Source organism: Gekko japonicus, unplaced genomic scaffold, assembly GCF_001447785.1.
Source record: "Gekko japonicus isolate JY-2015 unplaced genomic scaffold, Gekko_japonicus_V1.1 scaffold62, whole genome shotgun sequence".
Lineage (NCBI taxonomy): Eukaryota > Metazoa > Chordata > Lepidosauria > Squamata > Gekkonidae > Gekko > Gekko japonicus.
The window spans coordinates 1,903,948-1,922,269 of NW_015166419.1; the positions used below are offsets into that span (position 1 = coordinate 1,903,948).

Here is an 18,322-nt window from a genome sequence, read left to right on the forward strand (position 1 = left end):
CATTACGACAGCCACAGCTGGCAGATGCTCACTGTTAACTTTTTAAAATGTAAGAAACATTTTATTCATGTGTAGTGGTGTTATTTGACTGCATCAAAAAATCATACTACTAGGTATGCCATTATTTTGAAAGCTGTCGCAGCCTGCTAGCACAAGAAGTACAGTTAATTGGAATTTCATCTATCAAGGATTTTGAGGTGGACAACTGGTGGTGTGGGGTTTTGAGGGGGTAAGTTAAGAGAGATAAATATTGCCAGAAGTAAGACCATCAGAAGGCAGCTAGTATACCCACCAACTGTGTATCTCTTGCAAAAGTCACAGAAGAAAACCATAAAGTTAGACCAGTCTCAAGAATAAGAGGACTCCAAAAACTAGAACAAAGACTTGTTTAATTGTTTGATCCCCTACTCTTCCCAAGAGCAGAGAAGCAAATATCCCACTCTCAATAACAAAGAGACCCACACTAAGGCTTGTGTGTTACCTCTACATCAACAGGAACCGATTTTGGAAAGACTCACCTAGTTCCATGCCTGAAAAGGGAAGCCTTTTACTACATGTTCATGGTTTTAAATGCCAGAAGTGATCCCTGTGTTAGATTACAAAAATAGTATTTGGGGACACTAGAAAGGGAGTTGCCTGACGGAAGCACAGAGCTTCTCCTTGGCCTCTCCCCCATGAGGGAGAGTAATACAAACCTGTTAGCAATACCTTACAGGTGTCAATCTGTATCTCCACCCCATTCCACAGCACAGTCTTCCCATCCAGAATGAGGCATTTTAGGAGAGGGGAGATTCACTTCAATCCAGTATTATTGTCCTTAAAACCAAGCAGCAACTAATTGAGAAACTTATCTACTTCAGAGGGGGAGAAATGTCCTTGCTGTCACCCCAGGGGCTGCGAGGAGGAGAGCTGCTTCATTGCAACAGGAAAGAGCAAACCACCACCACAATAAGAGAGACACAGCAAACAGTGTTTGGGATCCAAATACGACAGTTGCGGGGGGGCTGCTTTTAGTGAACATTTGAAAAGGAAGATTGAAAAGCCCAAGTCATTTGGTAGGAGAAGGAACCCAGGCCAAGAGTGCAAAGCGATGGATCACAAAAGGAACTTCGCCACTGAATACAGGTGTGCTGCATGGCAAATTCTCTTGCCGCACGTATATGCCCCACTCCCCCCCTTTTTTAAAAAAAGTAGCTTCATGTCCAGATTGGCAAGGGATTAAAATTATATTTTGCATTATGCATTTTTCCCCCCACCTGCTCATTAATTTGCAAGGGGATGAGATGGGAGAGGCTGTGGCCAAAAGACTGTAGTGAGCAGACCTGCTTGGGGGGCGGGGGGGCGGGGTCTGAGGCAAGGGTGTAGACTTTCCAATTTCCCGGGGGGGGCTGGGGCTGGGCCAGAGGCATTGCTGTGCTAGGAGCAAGGGTGGCTCCCGGGGGAGGCTGAGCACTTTCCTGAAAATTTCGGCGGGGGCTGAAGCCCCGCCGCCCCCACGAAGATTACGCCTATGGTCTGAGGTTGATCCACAGGGCAAGGATCCCTCTGAAGTTCAGGGGAAGCCCTTTTCACATACTTAAAGAACATTTTGGGGTGGGAGGAAGCACACTGTTGATAGACAGAGCTTTGTTTTTTTTTTTACTCCAATCAAAGTGATGGGGAAGTTAGGAAACAGATGCCTCCCACTTTGCTTTGGTCTTCAGACCCCAGGTATTCACCAGTCCCAACACTGAAAGATGACCAGGAGAGTGACTTGGGATGAGAATGTGCACGCAACACACAAAAAATAGCTATCCACCTTGGTCCACAGCATAAGCCAAATACAAAAGCCATGTAAAACCTTGAAGACCAGCCAAAGCAACACACCAAGGTATTTCAGAGCTTTTTTTGGGGGGGGGGTGTTGGTTGGTGTTTTTTTTTGGGGGGGGGGGGAGAATAAGAAAACCTGGAGGCTTCTCCAATATGCTAGTTACAGCCCAGGAAATGCATCTGGGTTTCATGCTATTTTAAGCATCCAGAATGCTTGAACCCAAAAGTGAGAGAATATCCAAACACGGGGACATGCAAGCCTTTGAAAATGACTGTGAGGTTTGGGCAGAGATATATGGCTTTACTGAACAGGCAACCACTAAACAGAATTTGGCTTGTTCCCTGCAAAATAGCTTCAGCCCAGATTTCTTGGGGGTGATGCAATCCTTGCCTGCTTGAAGAACGCATGGCTTACCCTTGGCCTGGGCAGAGGTAAAGGTGGGAGAGCGAGTGGAGCAGCAACACAGCTTTTGGGAAACCTCTGGCTGCCACTGCTCCCTGCACAAGGCCACAGCAAAGACGCTTTCAGGAGAGGGGAAATGAGAAGCCTGTTGTACTGGAGTCTCTCTGTCCATCCCATACTGCAGCCTGGCTTGCTTCCAATGGAACGCTCAGGAGTTATCTGCTGAGACACCGAGGATGTGGTTTAGAACAATCCCACAACGACACCATTGCAGCTTGGAAAATGCTGAGAGCAGAGCCTGTGGGGATGGGGGAACGAAGAACCAATGGGTGCCCCTGCTGTGTGTCATGCAATCGTTGTACGCACAAGGTTCCTGAAAGGGACGGGTGGTCTCCGATAAAAATGCTAAGCCAAGAGGCTTCCCCTTTCTAAAGCAGCATTTCTGCCGGACATTGCCGCTGCCACCCCCACCCAGGGGCCAATGCTGCCCACGAAACGAAACAGCAAACAAACATTAGCATTGTTCCCAAGAACTTTGGTTTTAGGCAATGCTCCACAATGAGTCTGCTGTGCAGAATCCACTTGATGGTTTAGAATGTAGCAAGAACAACTGGAGGGGACAAGACAGAAGCCAAAATCCTATGCTAAATGAAAAGGCTTTGCACACCTCATCTACCCCAAAAAGCCACAGCTGGAGAGGGACAGAAGGCTCCCGAGGAAATTCCTAACCCCCGAGGCAAAAGAAAAGGAAGGTAACTGCACCAGGGACAATGGCCACATTCAGACATCATGACAACCCCCCGTTATGTGTGATGGGCACAGACCCAGCTTGCTAGCTGCACTTGCGCATTCCCCCCTCTTTGCTTCTCCCCACCCAACACAGGGAGGCCAACGAAAAGCTACCTGGTTTGGAAAGCTCTGAAACACACACAAATGGCTTCCTCTCTGCAGACAGGGATTCTAAACCAGTTTATTCTGGTTTAGAAATCCAAGGGTGTTTTTTTTTTGGGGGGGGAGCAGACTCCATGTTGTTCAGGAATCCAGGGGGGAGGGAGAGGCAAGCCCGAGCACGAGCCCTGTGTCCACGCGTGTCACAGACAGAGGTGTGTCAGGATCTGAATGTGCCTGAGGAGGGGAGCGCCCTCGCCCACAGCCAGTCAGAAATGTTGGGCAGCTGAAATGGATGAGATACTTCTTGCCCAGATCTCCAGCTATGATGAGGCACGTGAGCCAGACGCCCCAATTCAGACCATGGGAAATAAAATCTTTCCAGTGAAGGGAAAAAAACAACAACAGCAGGGATTTCCAGAAGAGCAGCAAAATCTGGAGTTGACTACTTCTAGTCACAGAAGTCACCAGAGGCCCTGTGCTGGGGGGGTTTTCTCCCCGTTACAGTCATTTCTCTGCACACAGAAGACAGAGTTTTGGATACCAGAGCTAGGAAGTTAGCATCTCTGCCCACTGGCTGGGACCATGTACATGGCTGGGACCTTGCATCAGCTAGCATGCCCATTTTTTGCCTGGTCGCCCTGTTATAACTGTGTGTGAGATGCAAAGGCCGAGTGAACTCTAGCTGGCTGGTTGGGTGAGCCAGAAGAGGCACCAAGGAAGCCAAAGGGGCCAATCAGCGACAGCAGGGCAAGCAAGCCAAGCTTTGGAGAGACCGCGGCATTAATGTCATTCCATAATCCCTGCCCTAGGTTGACATTTTATTGAGTTTTTAAACATCCTCTCTGCAAATGCATCCGTATAGGCAACGCGCACTGCCACACCCCATCTCCCGGGCCGTGCAGCAGCACCAGAAGAGGAGGATGGTTGCCAGTTTTACAACGCAAAAAAAGAAAAAGAAAAAGAAATCCCTGCACAGACTAGATTCTGCTAGAAGCAAAGGTCCAATGGGCTGCGCCCCCCCGTGCTGCTTAAGAGTGGAACGGGGGGGAGGGGGCACAAAGGGGGAAGGAAAGGGCGGCAGCAGCTTAAACGAAGCCACTTTGGCTCCTGCTGGCAGATCCTACTCTGTGCATAGCGTGAAACAGTGCAGTCGTTCGTCAAGAGTCCAAATGGAGCAAACTGGATTTCCCTTCAAACAAAACAAAATCATGGGAAGGAGAGAGGCAATTCAGCTTTAGCTGGTCCGGCAGTGGACTTGCCCCTCTGAGCTGTCTTCATCGTCTGAGCCTCCAGCCCCACCGCTGGTCAGTCCTGTGATCCGGTAGCCCATGTTCAACAGCATCACCTCCAATGGGTCTGCATTCATCCGCCTCTGGTTAGCCTGGGAAGCGCCTTCCATGTCTTCCACCACTCGCCCATTCAGTGCTTCACTCTGCGGAAGGGAGGGAGGAAGGGAGGGAAGGAAGGAGATGCGAGGGAGTGTTAGAACTGTTCTTACTAAATCAGAGTGGGGGGGGCAGCTTTTGCTATCCCCAGACTTTAACCCCATGTTTCTCCCCAGTGGGGGACCAGAGTGGGTTATGTCATTCTTTCCTCCACTTTACCCTTCACAACAACCCTGCAAGATAGGTGAGGCTGTTCTGCCTCAAAACAGTGTCCAGAGACCCGCCAAGGAGCACAGGGTGACTTGTGTACTTCCCTGTTTTACCCTAACTCTAGGCTGAGATGGAGAGAGTACACAAAAGAGCCAATACCCTGAACAAAATAACAGATCTCATTTGGAGAGCAACGGGACCATTCCCGTTTAACAGGAACCTCTTAGCCCTGCCACAAGAACACTGCGAACAAAAGGCTCAAGCTCTGCAGCACAGAACAGACGAAGCTGCAAGGCCCTGAGAATAAGGTTATCATTCTCTTGCACAGAGAGCAGCCAACTCTTACCCACAGAAAGCCAGTGCGGTGTAGCGGTTACAATGTCACACCAGAGATCTGAGAGACCTGAGACAAATTCTCCACTCAGCCATGGAAGCACACTGGGTGACCCTGGGCCAGTCACTCTTTCAGCATAACCTACCTCACAGGCTTGTTGTGAAGACAAAACAAAGGTAACCTTGGGCCAGTCACCTGCTTGCAGCCTAACCTACCTCACAGGGGTGTTGTTGTGAAGAGAAAAAGGGAAGAGGGGAGAATCACGCTGTAAACCACTCTTCCCCCATTACGGGAAAAAGCAGGGCATAAATATTTTAAATAAAGAGTCCCATCCGGACACCAGCTGCCACTCTTACCTCTGGCCTGGGATTCCACAGCCGTACAACAGGGTCAATGCCACTGGTGGCCAGGAAGCAGTAACTGGGATGAGGCTGGAGACAGTTGACAATCGACTCATCCCCCTGCAGAACCCGCACAAGGTTGGTCGTTTCTTTCTCCCAGATGAAGAAGGAGCCATCGTCAGAGCCACTGACTATGTACTGTGCATTGCTGGAGGAGGCAAAAGCAGGGGGATTGTGGGCGAGATCAATGGGTACAAATGAAATGGTCAGAAAGAGCAACAAGACTGTGTTCAAATTACAGAAACTGTTAAGTTGAGAAAATAAACCACTGATCGGAAAAGCAAGGCATTGCCTTATTCTTTAAATGACAAACGTAGTAGCGGTCAGCTCCTTTTGGCAACTTCCCTACAAGGCAGCTCCAAAGGAGTACATGCCACTGAACATGTTCTCGAATGGGCTGTGGCCCTCCAGGGTTCCAGGTTTTCCCTGGCCCTGCTACCTAGAGATCCTTCCAACTGACGAAGCCAGGGATGGAGCCTGGGGACCTCCTGCAGGCAAAGCAAGGGGATCACTGAACGATGGGACCTCCTAGGTATTATTCTACAACGCAGCCCGGACAAACCCCACCCCTGCACCCAAAAGCCTCCTACTACAGGTTCTGTTTTACTGGAACAAGTGAAATGCTTTTTGATACAAGGTTTTAATCCCTCAAAATGCTTCCTAAGAACTGTAGTATGAGCAATAAAAAAACTGAATCGAAAGGGTTGCTGGCAGGTGTGTGAACAGGCCCAAGCATCCCAAGTTTTATGTTCCAAGGCACATGGTAATGCTGCACGATGCAACAAAGCAGGTTAAAAAATTAGAATGCATGTGTGCATGCACAGAAGAAGTTTGAATGTAGGGGCTACTTGTTATTTCTATAGCGCCAGCCTGCTCACTAGAAGAGGAAGAATGTAAGAAGAGCCCTGCTGGATCAAACCAGTGGTCTATTTAGTCCAGCATCCTGTCTCACACAGCGACCATTCAGCTGCCCTGGAGGACCAAGAACAGGGCATAAAAACTGAGGTTTTGCCCTGTTGTCATTTTCTGGCACTCATATTCAGAGATTTACGGCCTCTGAATATGGAGGTTCCCTTTAGTCATCATGGCTAGTAGCCACAGATGGGCCTGTCTTCCATAAATCTATCTAAACCCCCTTTTAAAGCTGTCTATGCTTGTGGCCATCACTACCACCTCTGGCAGTGAATTCCACATTTTAAATCACTTGTTTCGTAAAGTAGTATTTCCTTTTTGCCTGTCCTAAATCCACAGCTCATCAACTCCACTGAGTGCCCCTGAGTTCTAGCATTTTGGGAGAGGGAGAAAAACTTATTTGTCTATTCTTTCTACCCCTATGTGTAACTTTATAAGCTTTTATCACATCTCTCGTCAGTCATCTTTTTTCTAAACTGAAAAGTCCCAGACTCTTCAGCCTTTCACCACAGGAAAGCTGCTCTAGTCCCTGGACTGCCCCTCTTCTGTACTTTTTACCTCTCCGCAGAGTCCTTTCGGAGATATGGTGACCAAAACTGCACACAGTATTCCAAATCAGGCTGCACCACAGAGGTATACAGGGGGATGATACTACTGATTTATTCTCAATTCCCTTCCCTAATAATTGCCAGCATGGAGTTTACCACTGTTGACACACTAGGTTGACATTTTTATTGAGCAATCAACTACAACCTCAATGTATCTTTCTCTCTCTCTCACTCCCATGAAGTTCAGATCCCATTGGTGCATCCTTAAAGCTGGGTGAGAAAGACAGTACTGGCATTAAGCTTTGGATCTCACAGGAAGAAGAAGAGAAGAAGAAGAGATTGGATTTATACCCCGCCCTTCACTACCCAAGGGAGTCTCAGAGCGGCTTGCAGACTCCTTTCCCTTCCCCCTCCCCACAACAGACCCCCTGTGAGGTGGGTGGGGCTGAGAGAGCTCTGACACAAACTGCTCTTTTTCAAGGACAGCTGTGCCAGAGCTTGTGACTGACCCAAGGTCACATCAGCAGGTGCAAGTGGAGGAGTGGGGAATCAAACCCGGTTCTCCCAGATTAGAGTCTGCACACTTAACCACTGCACCAAACTGGCTCTCTTTAGCCAGAGAAGGGTTATCACTGGCTTGGCAGCACACTGATCAATTAACACTAAAGTTGAGCTTGCGACGACAGAGAATGCACCCAGCATTCCCTTCTGCCTACGTCATAGAGACTGCCAAAAAAAGAAATCTGTCCCCATGTGAAATCCCCAATGCCAATTCTGTGTAGGTTCATTCAGCTGCCACATCAGCTAGCTGAAAACAGGACGAGGGAACCTGAGGGCTGCCCCTCCCAGAGCGGCTTATCCAGTGTGCTCACAGAAGCCGGTGCCAGACTTCAAGAGAAGCTCCACGTACCTGCCAAAGAAGTTAGCCTCTTTGATGTCCGTGGTGGTGTTGCAGTGGCCACAGTACCGGAATTTGTAGTCGTAGCTGCGCTCCCTCAGCACCACCTCGTCCTCCGAGATGGAATCCTTGCGCCCCGTTGCTCGCAGCCAAATGGGACCGCCCCCTTTCTTGTCTTCCGCTAGAAAAACCCACAAAATACCAAAATTACTCGCAGAAAAAGTGAAAATGGGGCAACAAAACTCCTTCGTTTTGAAGATGGTGAAGTAGCAACTGTCTCAGCCTCCACCACCCAAGACTCCACACTATCTCTACTGAATTTAAGATCAAGCTGGAGTCTGAACCCAAGACTTCAAGGTCCAGACTACCTTGGTCCTCAAGTCAGGCAAACATCAGACCTTTACAACAGAAAGAGACCTGTCTTCTGGGGGCATCTTGTTTGGCCACTGTGAAACAAGGGTGCCAGACCCAATGGTCTGATCCAACACAGCTCCTCTCACGGTCTGGCAAATGGCGCTGATAAAACTGGCACATGGAAGAGGTTTGTACATTTAGCACAAAGGGGGCTTGGCCTTCACGAAAGCAGAAGGAAAAGGCACAGTCATGCCGGTCCCCACCATTATCACTTTTCGAGAAGAGGGCTGCATTGATGTCCCGGTCTAGGGCATCGCAAGCGCTGCTATGTGCTTGCTCGGGGAACTTTCCCTTGAAGTCATCCAGACACTCCAGCGCTTCTGCCACATACTTCAGCTCAAAGAGGCAGCGGGCCAGGCGGAAGTGAGCCTTCAGGTGACATGGGTTCAAGGAGATGGCCTTTAAGCAGTCTCGCAAAGCATCGTAATGATCCCCGTCCCTGCAAGGGGGACAGAGACATCAAGACCCTGGCAGCAGAAACAGGACCTACACCTCCCCCAGCCTCCCTCCTTTAGACAATGAGGGGAAGTCAACCACTTCACATTCCCTCTTTGCTCTTGAATACCACCTAACAAGGCATCTCTGCTCCCTTTTCATGTTAAAGTTACGGCTGACCCTTCAGCTTCATGGTGCTGTCCAGAGAATCTCTCCTGGCAGTGAAAGGCAAGCTGAGTCTCTGGCTGCTGGGAAGGCATAGGAATGCTGGGTTACAGCAAAGCTGGCCCAGAAATGGGAAGCTCAACTGGCTCCCGTCCAGAGATAATGAGTCCATGAGTGGATTCTTCGAGTGGTCTTAGGCGGGCCCACATGCCTGGAGCCAAGTGGACAGCCAACTAACGAGGTTACGTATACCCTGAGAAAGGGCTAGGGAGCAATCTACTGGTGATCCCTGGCCCCGGAGATATCCAGCTGTCCTTGACCAGGGCCAGGGCCTTTTCAGCCCTGGCTCCAACCTGCTGGAACTCTCCGCCAGCTACCACCAGGGCCCTGCGGGATCTGATGCAATTCCACAGGGCCTGTAAGGCAGAGATTTTCTGCCAGGCTTTTGGCTGAGGACAGCAACAGTTTTCCACCATAACTGGCACCCTCCTCTTTTCTTCCATCTTATGCTCTTCGGCCTCCTCCTTAACCCGCCTGGCAAGATGGAAGAACGGTCCAGAGTGGGTTTTAGATTAATTATAGACACCATCTGGAGACTATTAAATTGAGATTGACTGACTGATAACGTGAAGGTCATGATGTTGTTTTTTAATAACGTTATGATGATGTTTCAAAAGGGAATTAGATAAGCATATGGAGCAGAGGTCCATCTGTGGCTATTAGCCACAAGGTATAGATAGGGGCTCTGGGGCAAGTGATGCTCTGTCTTTTTGGTGCTTTGGGGGGGGGGGTCAACAGTGGGAGAGCTTCTAATGTCCTGGCCCCACTGGTGGACCTCCTGATGGCACCTGGTATTTCTGGCCACTGTGTAACAGAGTGTTGGACTGGATGGGCCTTTGGCCTGATCCAACATTGGCATCTCTTATGTTCTTATGTTAACCTGTTGTAAATCGCCCAGAGCCCTGTGCACTCAGGGATTGGGCGATCCGGACATTTAAAAAATACAAAAAATAAATAAAGAGACCAAAAACCCCATCTGTCCCAGAACTACGCTCAGTGGCACAAGAGGCTTTCACAAGAATCCGCCATAATCTGGCCTTGCTCACTTACCATTTGCGCTTCATGTATGCAGCAGCTCTGTTCCCGTACAGCATAGCATTGTTGGGGGCCTTCTGGACCGCTCTGCTGTAGAGCTGGATGGCTTGAGTCCACTGCTGGCAAGCAAAAGCCTCGTTGGCTTGTAACTTAATTTTCTCCAGGTAAGGAGGAAGCTCGGTCTGTGGGCTACAGAAACGAGCAACACTGGGAAACAGCCAGGGAGGACGAGGGCACAGAATCCCATGCTTTAAAAATTAGAATGAACCAAAATCTGGAAGAGCAGAGCCAGTCCCCACTGCCTCAACTCAGCCCAGGACGCTGCTGGCTCCAAGAGATTACACACAGCCACTGAGCCACTAAAAGCAGTGTCCCAAACTTGCATGGTAGTAATATGCTTGCTCTCAGAAGTCCTCCCCCTGATGTGAAGGGACCTGCTGCAGTGAGAGTGCTGCAAGGAAAAGACACTCTGCCATTGTGTTTACGGGCACTCATTTCTCCTCACCATATGTGACTAAACCCCTCAGATGCCCCAATGAGCCTGAAGTCCAGGTTAACTCCAGAACTATGTCAGACAAGGGCAGCCTCCTCAAAAGAGACTAGTGCACACAGATGCATCTCTTCCACCCCACAGGACAACAAGGGGACACAGCTGTTTCATCTGTGACCAAGCTTCCAGAACCAGCAACATTCCTAAACCAGGTGGCTCAGTCTCTGCTAGTGAATTCCCTTTAACAGTATGGGCTCCACTTGACTTAAACAATGCAGGGGGGGGGGAATGTGCTGCTGTACCTGACATGTGCTCGGCCTTCAGCCAACCTGAATCCGTTGCTGTGGAGATGGATGCCGTTTGACACCCCATTGGTTGATGTTTTCCCATTCTGCACCTCTGAGGATTGTCCAGAAAAAAAAAATGAGTATAAGTCACAGACAACATGCAAGCATTTGACTTTTCTGAAGCAGCTAAGCACAAGCCCGACAGCAGTGCTCACAACACCCCACCCAGCTCCATGCTCTTAATCCCATATAATAGCACATTAGAACCACTGAAAGCACCATGGTTATAATCTCTGTAATGCTTGCAGGAGTCCTGTAAGAGAAGTCAGCAGGTTTGACCCCAAGGACATGTGCCATTGGATCCAACCCAGCATGAAATGGCAGGACACAAGGCTTAGCTGCATTTATTTGCTTTTCTTGACATCTGTCCTTGAGAATGGAAAGGCTCCTGGATGCCATGATCCCAGCACCATAGCACCCCACCCCACCAAACATCAATATAGGATGCAGGCACAGGAAAAAGTTCAACTGGCACATTCCTGCCATACTTGCTCCTAAAATGCTTGAAGAGCTCAGGGGCAAACCTACCATGTTTTTGTATCAGTTTTGTGTCAATTTAAGCTCATGGCTTCCACCAAGGAATCCTGAGAATTACACTTTGACGGAGTGAGCTCCCGTCTCTAGTTCCAGCTCCTGCCAACCTAGCAGTTCGAAAGCAAGAAATTGCAAGTAGATAAATAGGTACCACTTTGGTGGGAAGGTAACAGCGTTCCGTGCGCCTTGGTGTTTAGTCATGCCGGCCACATGACCACGGAAACATCTGACAGCTTTGAAACGGAGATGAGCACCGCAACCCTAGAGTCAGACTCGACTGGCTTTCGAGCAAGGGAACCTTTACCTTTACCTTAAGACTGCCACAAATTTACTCAGATGTGTAACTATCCCCTCCACATACACTACATTTCCTGGGATGGTTTAAGGAGAGGAAAGAACTACTAATCTGGTTTAAGTCCAGGGTAGATATACTGCACATCTCGAGCCCCTGTTCCCCACTAATCCAAACAAGGATTAAGAAACCAGAATGAAATTACCCCTTGCCCCCTCCTGAGAACTGCCTCATGAGTTGAAAGCAACACGGAGCTAGCGACGTTCCCTACAAACTGAAGCAGTACTCGGAAAGAACCATCTGCTCACAGCACTGTTTTATTTATCACAATCAATCATTCCAAGCCACAGTGCTTCTGTATGACTCTCTTGGCCTCCTTTACGCCACAAGCAATTCATTACAGGCACCTGGTTTTACTGCTGTGTAAACAGGCTTTGGACACCGATAACTCTGCAAAGAGAGACTCACTAACGGCTCAATGCCATCATTTGCTGCTCTAGCCAATAGAAGGGTGCAAACATGCTAGAACTGGATACCTTGTGCTTCCTGGACACATCCCAGTTGATAAAAACAGCTAGTGAGGTAGCCACACTTCTTTCCCAATTTGTACCAGCCAGCCAGAAGACTTCACACTTAGCTTTAAAAATTATAGCCAACTATGCTAAAAAGAGCTTTGAGAGGAGTTAAGTACATAGAAATGACTCAGGAGTTATGTGCAACGTGCCACCATGCTGGAAACCCTCTCCCCATTCCAAGAGCATCACATTATACTTACCTCCTGAAGAGTGGCATTTCTTTGGCAGGAGAAAAGTGTATGGCCGCTGCTTGTAAGTCAGGTCAAACAAGTAAACCTAGAAAAATCAAACAGGCAGTGAGCATGCAGACTATCTACAGAGAAGTATGGGATGAGCAAGGAAAGAAGCACCCACGTAAAAAGGTTGTGCGAAGTCACTCAAAATGACACAGCAGCCAGTATAGGTGTCAGTGCTGCCCTCTGCAGGACAAAGCAGCCCCGTTCACAAGTTCACAAGTTACAGTGAACACATGGGGTTTAAATCACAAGTTCAGTTGTACCTGCACTGACTGTAACATGAGAATTACCTAACACATGTATAAAGAAAAAAATCAAGTGTATCCTGCCCATGGATTGTATGTGCATTCACTGTAACCTGTGAACAGCGGTTTAGGAAAAGGTATTAAATCAAAGGCTACCCTGACCAGGTGGTTATCAACTGAGAACTGAATACACCTAAGGAATCTCCACCCCCCCAAAGAAATGAGCTGTGCTGGAAGGGAGAAACAGCACCTTCCATCAGCCATCTACATTGAGTGGTCTTGCAGTTCTGGGAAATCTAAAACAGAGTCATCAGTTTGGGAAAGGAAGCAAGTTTGCCACTTTAGGGTAAGTGGCAGATAGACTAGCTTTCATTTAGGAAAATGCCCCCCCCCCCCAAATCCCTAAAGGACAGGGGTCCAGATTAAAGTAATGTAAGTGCAGCGCTCCATCTATAAAAGGAAGGCGGCACTACAGATAAGCATACTGAACCCTCCGCACCAATATAATTCCTGATTTTAAAGCTCATTGAAACCACAAATAAGAGGAAGATGGCCACGGTTCTCCACGATTTGTTCAGGATCGAGGGCCAGACTGAAAATACTGCATTACATCTAAGGCCTTCAGCAACACTGTCTGTTTATTTGCCAGACAAAGGAAGTGCCACCAATATACAATATATACAATATACAATATAAACACTACAGGAAGGGGACCACATCACTGTCATGTCATATGCAGCTCCTGGCATGCTACGGCACCACTCGGTCCACAACATTTTTAAACAACAAGGTTCAGTCACAGGAGAGGATTTCATGTCATTCTAGGGTTCCTCAAACTTTGCAGCATTTCCTGCAATGCAGAGGGGTTGGGAGGCAATGGTGCAATGCAGGCCTCAAGCACTACACATTTTATTTTTAAGTAACTTTCCAGCTGAACTTAGAACAATCACTCTCTTGCAGAATTCTGCAAAGATACAATTCACTGCACCCATTAAAGAAATGGGTTTTAAAAAAAAAAATTTTACAGGGCATTCTCAGCAACATGCAAGGAATACAGCCCATCAACCACCTCTTTTAAAAGTTGACAGCTCATCCGACATCAATCCTACCTGCTCCCCTCCCATGTTCACCAACAGCTCTGTACCATCGGGACTGAAGGTGACATATGTCGCTACCAGTACCCTCAGCCGGTTATTGTAGTCTGGTAGTTTCACTGGAAGATGTCCTGCAGAAGAGGGAAGAAACCCAAGCAGAGTTCACCAATACACGTTGGTGGAATTAAAAAAAAAAGGCTATTTCAGCCTCCCTTTACCAATGCCAGTGTTCCCTCTAAGCTAGCTCACAGTTTTTCAGCCTCCGGCTCACACATTTTTTGTCTTAGCTCAGGAAGGATGGCTCCAGAGCAAGCTAATTTATGCACTAGCCATATTGCTTGCTCACAACTTTAATGCCAGTAGCTCACAAAGTAGAATTTTTGCTCACAAGACCCCACAGCTTAGCGGGAACATTGACCAATGCCCTACAAGGCAAAGAGCAGCTGGGCAGCAGTGATCAGAAGGCATTCTCCGCTCACATAGTGGACACAACTACAAAAAATACAATCTGCAGGTGGGGGGGGGGAGGATATCCTTTTGCAGTCTTACAATTGCGGTCCTAGGCTACACACTTACTAGGGAGCAAGTACCACAGAATTCAGTGGGACTAATTCCTGAGAGAACATAGCTTTATGCTGCCCTGCACATCACCTGAATGTACTGGTGCTTTTGAGAGTACATTAAACAAGTGGCCATAGGACTGGGGCATCAGCTACAGAAGTCATACCTGCTACGTAGTACTGTGCGGCACCATCTGGGAGGGGTTTCTGCCGATCACAAAACGTATGGACCCCGGCGGTGGAATTCTGTTTCATGCTTTTTCTATCAGGAAAGGAAAGGAAAAGACAATATTAGACTGCTGGTTTTCAAAGTGTCTACTTCTTGCAATTTATTAAGAAACCGAGACAGCCAATGTAAGTACGCCAGGAGGGAAAACATACAGAAACCACCGGGGAAATATGCCAAACCCCTAGGAAATGTCTTGAGTTGGCATGTTCCCTTCCCCTTCCCCATGTGAATGGAGCAACGTTCAAATTGGATGCTTTGACCAACTGTGGCTTGTCTCTTGACTACCAACAAGGCTTCTAAGTGGATATTAAAATGTGGTTTAGAATACCAGCTGGTTGACAAGAACCACAGTAAAATTTCTTACAGTGACTTTCTCCAGTTGGACCATCTGAGCTTGACTTGTACAACCTTGGAATACAAGTAAAGAATCCTCAAATAGCATTTCTTTATTTCATATATTTAATTCTGCCCTTCTTCTCACCAACTCAGGAGTCGAGGTGGGTAACAGCAATGGTGTAGCAATTAACAGTGTCAGACTAGGATCTGGGAGAACTAGATTGGAATCCCCACTCTGCCATCAAAGCTCTCGGGGTGACCTTTTTATAGGCTGCCACAAGATTCCGTTCCCGTTCCTATTGCAGCAGACTAGAATAGTGACCCCTCTTAAAGTTATAAGGTATTTGACTTGCTAAAATTAATTCTACTGGTTTTAATCTGAACGATTTTGCCACTTTAACAGAGCCGGAAGTTTTTATTCTGCTTAAGCAGAGACTTATTGATATAGAACTGCAAGAGCTCAGAGCTCTTGCTTCCGGTAGGTGCTCTTCAGTTAGATGGGCCTATCCACTCTCTGGTGCACCACCACAATATTTTTTTCTCCCTGATATCACCGCAATTGTGCAGAGCTTACATGCTAGCACGGTTCAATGTTCTCCCCTCTGCTATTCTTGAGGGGAGATATAAGAAAATCCCTTATGCAATTAGATATTGCGGAAGCAATAAGAGAGAAATAGAAACAGTTGAGCATGTACTTTTACGTTGTAATTTGCTAAACGACATTCGAGCGAAATTTCTGGAAGTCCCCCTTAGCAAGGTAGCATGCCAACCGGACGGAAGCAAGCTACACTACCTCCTTACTTCTCGAGATTCAGAGATTATTGAATTGACTGCCAAGTTCTTTTATGGTCTTATAAAACAGAAAAATGCCCCTGATCATTCTAATTGAGTTCAATGAGTTTGTATAATTTAATTTAAGGTTTTGTGGTTGGGCAAAATTTTATCTTGCTATAATTTAAGCTCATATAAATAGACATACCTTTGTAATGCTTTTAGAAGTTGTTTATTTTTCACAAATTTTATAGGATTGTTTTACCCTAATGGCAACTGTCTAATATTTTATGCCAATAAAAGGTATTTGTTTGTTTGTTTGTATTTAACTTGCTGTCCACTCTAGAGACTACTTCAATTAGCCCTTCATCCTTTTTAAAAAAATTCTAATCCTATCAGCGCTTTCACTTAGGGACCTGACCTCATCACAAGTGGGCTCTTGCATTACCCACGATAAACACAGTTACCTGTGGTTGTGGATCATGCGTATGTCATAGATCCGTACAAAGGGCCCACTGGCTCCCACCGCTAGGTAATTGTTGTCCTGGGGGTTGATAGTTAGGCATTTGGCCTCCACAAGCTGTCCACAGTATTCCGTCAGGTCTATCAGGATTTCCGAGTGTTTGCTGTTCTCTCGCAGGTCATACTGTCTGAAAGGGACAGGAACAAAACACTTAGATATCCACAGGATCAGAAATGCCAGTGGTAGGAGCTGATCGCTGGCCCACTGTGGAAAGTGAGATCCATATTTTGAGCAACTTTCTTAGAAGGGCTGAACTACAATTTTTTTATGAGAAGACTGAGGAATGATGTAGGCTCAGCGGTAGTGCACATCCCAGATTCAATCACTGATAATGTCTAGTCAAAGGATAAGATAGCAGATTGCAAGAAGACCCTTCTCTGCCCAAGCCAGGTCTGATGATTCTGTGGCTGCATAAGGAAGCTTCACAGGGGGTTGTTTTAAAAGAGACTTGTACAAAAATTGAAATAGTCAAGCTCTCTACTCAACTACACCCAAAGCTTAGGACATATCATGTCTAATCCTCAGAGATCTACTGCTCGTAATTTTTGGTGGGAGTCCGGATGAGAAAGGGAGGAAAACTATGGTAACTATGGCTCCTCATAATGGAAGAGCAAAGCACTCTTACCGGATGAGTCCATCCTCTGCTGCACTCCAGAAGGTGTTGGGCCACATGGGAGCTGTGGCAATACGCTTGACTCTGTTTTTGTGATCCCCAAACGTATGGATGGTCTCTTTAACAGTCAAGTCATGGACATGCACCTTGGAATCAGCAGCTCCGGTAATGAGTATCCGATCCTCTGTGTGTGGCAAGAACTATGGAGAAGCAAGCAAGATGTTCAGAGCAGAGACCTGCCAACAGCAAGAGCAGCAGCTTCTTATGCCAGACCTGGCCACAACCAAAGGAGGGCGCATGTTAGCAGCCCCAGGCTTTAGAGCTAATGTCAGAGGACCTGAAGATTTCATTCTAGACAGCATGACCCAGAACACATCAGGCAATTGAAGCCCAGTGCAGACGTTCAGAATATGCATGCCCTAGATGACTGGGGAAGGAGAGAGATCATGCCAACTGACTGCATCCCCCTGGCATGTTCACATACAACGTTTACACGGGTGCCTACACACATGAAGTCTGATGCACTTCGGCCCAACCCATATGATCTGCACACCTTCAGCTTTCAGGTGTACAGACAGCTCTATCTGGTTCACTATGAGACTGAAGTGTACAGATTGCAAGGTAGGCTCTGAATGTGTATGACCTAATGTTTGTGTAACAGAAGGCTAGAAAGGCACGCCACAAAAAACATGGCTGGTCCAATCCTGATCCACCCCTACCATAAGTACATTCTGAAGGTCTTCAAAGAGCTTCAGGACAGTCTAGACAAATAATAGCTTTCTGAATTGTGGAACTGATCTAGAAAAGAGTTACAAAGGGCATCCAGGGAAGAACCTGAGAGTAGAGGAAATGTAATGAGCCCTCAAAGCCAAGCATTTCTATCTCCTCAAATGGGACCCCCTCATTCTCCCCTTTCCCATTTTATCCCCACAATTCTCACCCTGTGAGATTAACGTGACTAGCCCAGGGTCATCCTACAAGTTTACGAACACCCAACAACTGGGACTTGTGGTGCTCTCATTTCTTTCCACATACTCTTCTGCAGCTTGTATACAGTACAGAACAGACTTCCAGAGGTGATCTATAGGGTGCCCTTTGTACTGTTCTACAGTACACTGCCAGGTTGAAGGTGATTTTAAGTCCCCAAATCCTGTGACTGGTCTCTTGAAACTTGATTTTTGGTGGTGGTGGTTTGGCAGATTGCTGATGTTCTTTATTCTTTACTAGCAGAAAAGCCCGTTGTGAAACCGATACAACGAGATCTAGAAATATGTGGTCTGTAACGAACACATAGGCTGGATGGTGGTAAGGTAAACAATAGTGGGTGAGGGTGGGAGGGGGTGGGGGAACGGCGGCGGCGGCCGGAGGCCTCTGCATCCCGTTGCTGGCCCTGGAGTGAGTGGGGGGGAAGGGACCCGGCCTCCAGTTGCCGAACATAGGCTGGATGGTGGTAAGGTAAACAATAGTGGGTGAGGGTGGGAGGGGGTGGGGGAACGGCGGCGGCGGCCGGAGGCCTCTGCATCCCGTTGCTGGCCCTGGAGTGAGTGGGGGGGAAGGGACCCGGCCTCCAGTTGCCG

General features: G+C 47.7%; 1 protein-coding gene across 1 annotated transcript in view; it reads right to left on the reverse strand.

The window, feature by feature from the left end:
* Positions 1-1,909: 1,909 nt before the first annotated feature.
* The window catches only part of WDTC1 (WD and tetratricopeptide repeats 1), a 41,233-nt gene continuing 24,820 nt past the window's right edge, over positions 1,910-18,322 (reverse strand). Inside the window, exons 6-16 of the mRNA XM_015411653.1 lie at positions 16,758-16,945; positions 16,077-16,259; positions 14,441-14,535; positions 13,729-13,844; positions 12,339-12,414; positions 10,693-10,789; positions 9,916-10,089; positions 8,409-8,644; positions 7,804-7,972; positions 5,389-5,581; positions 1,910-4,535 (exon numbers count right to left, since the gene is read on the reverse strand). Coding sequence (XP_015267139.1) covers positions 4,338-4,535; positions 5,389-5,581; positions 7,804-7,972; positions 8,409-8,644; positions 9,916-10,089; positions 10,693-10,789; positions 12,339-12,414; positions 13,729-13,844; positions 14,441-14,535; positions 16,077-16,259; positions 16,758-16,945 — 1,725 coding nt within the window. The 3' untranslated portion in view covers positions 1,910-4,337. The remainder of the gene's footprint in view (positions 4,536-5,388; positions 5,582-7,803; positions 7,973-8,408; positions 8,645-9,915; positions 10,090-10,692; positions 10,790-12,338; positions 12,415-13,728; positions 13,845-14,440; positions 14,536-16,076; positions 16,260-16,757; positions 16,946-18,322) is intronic.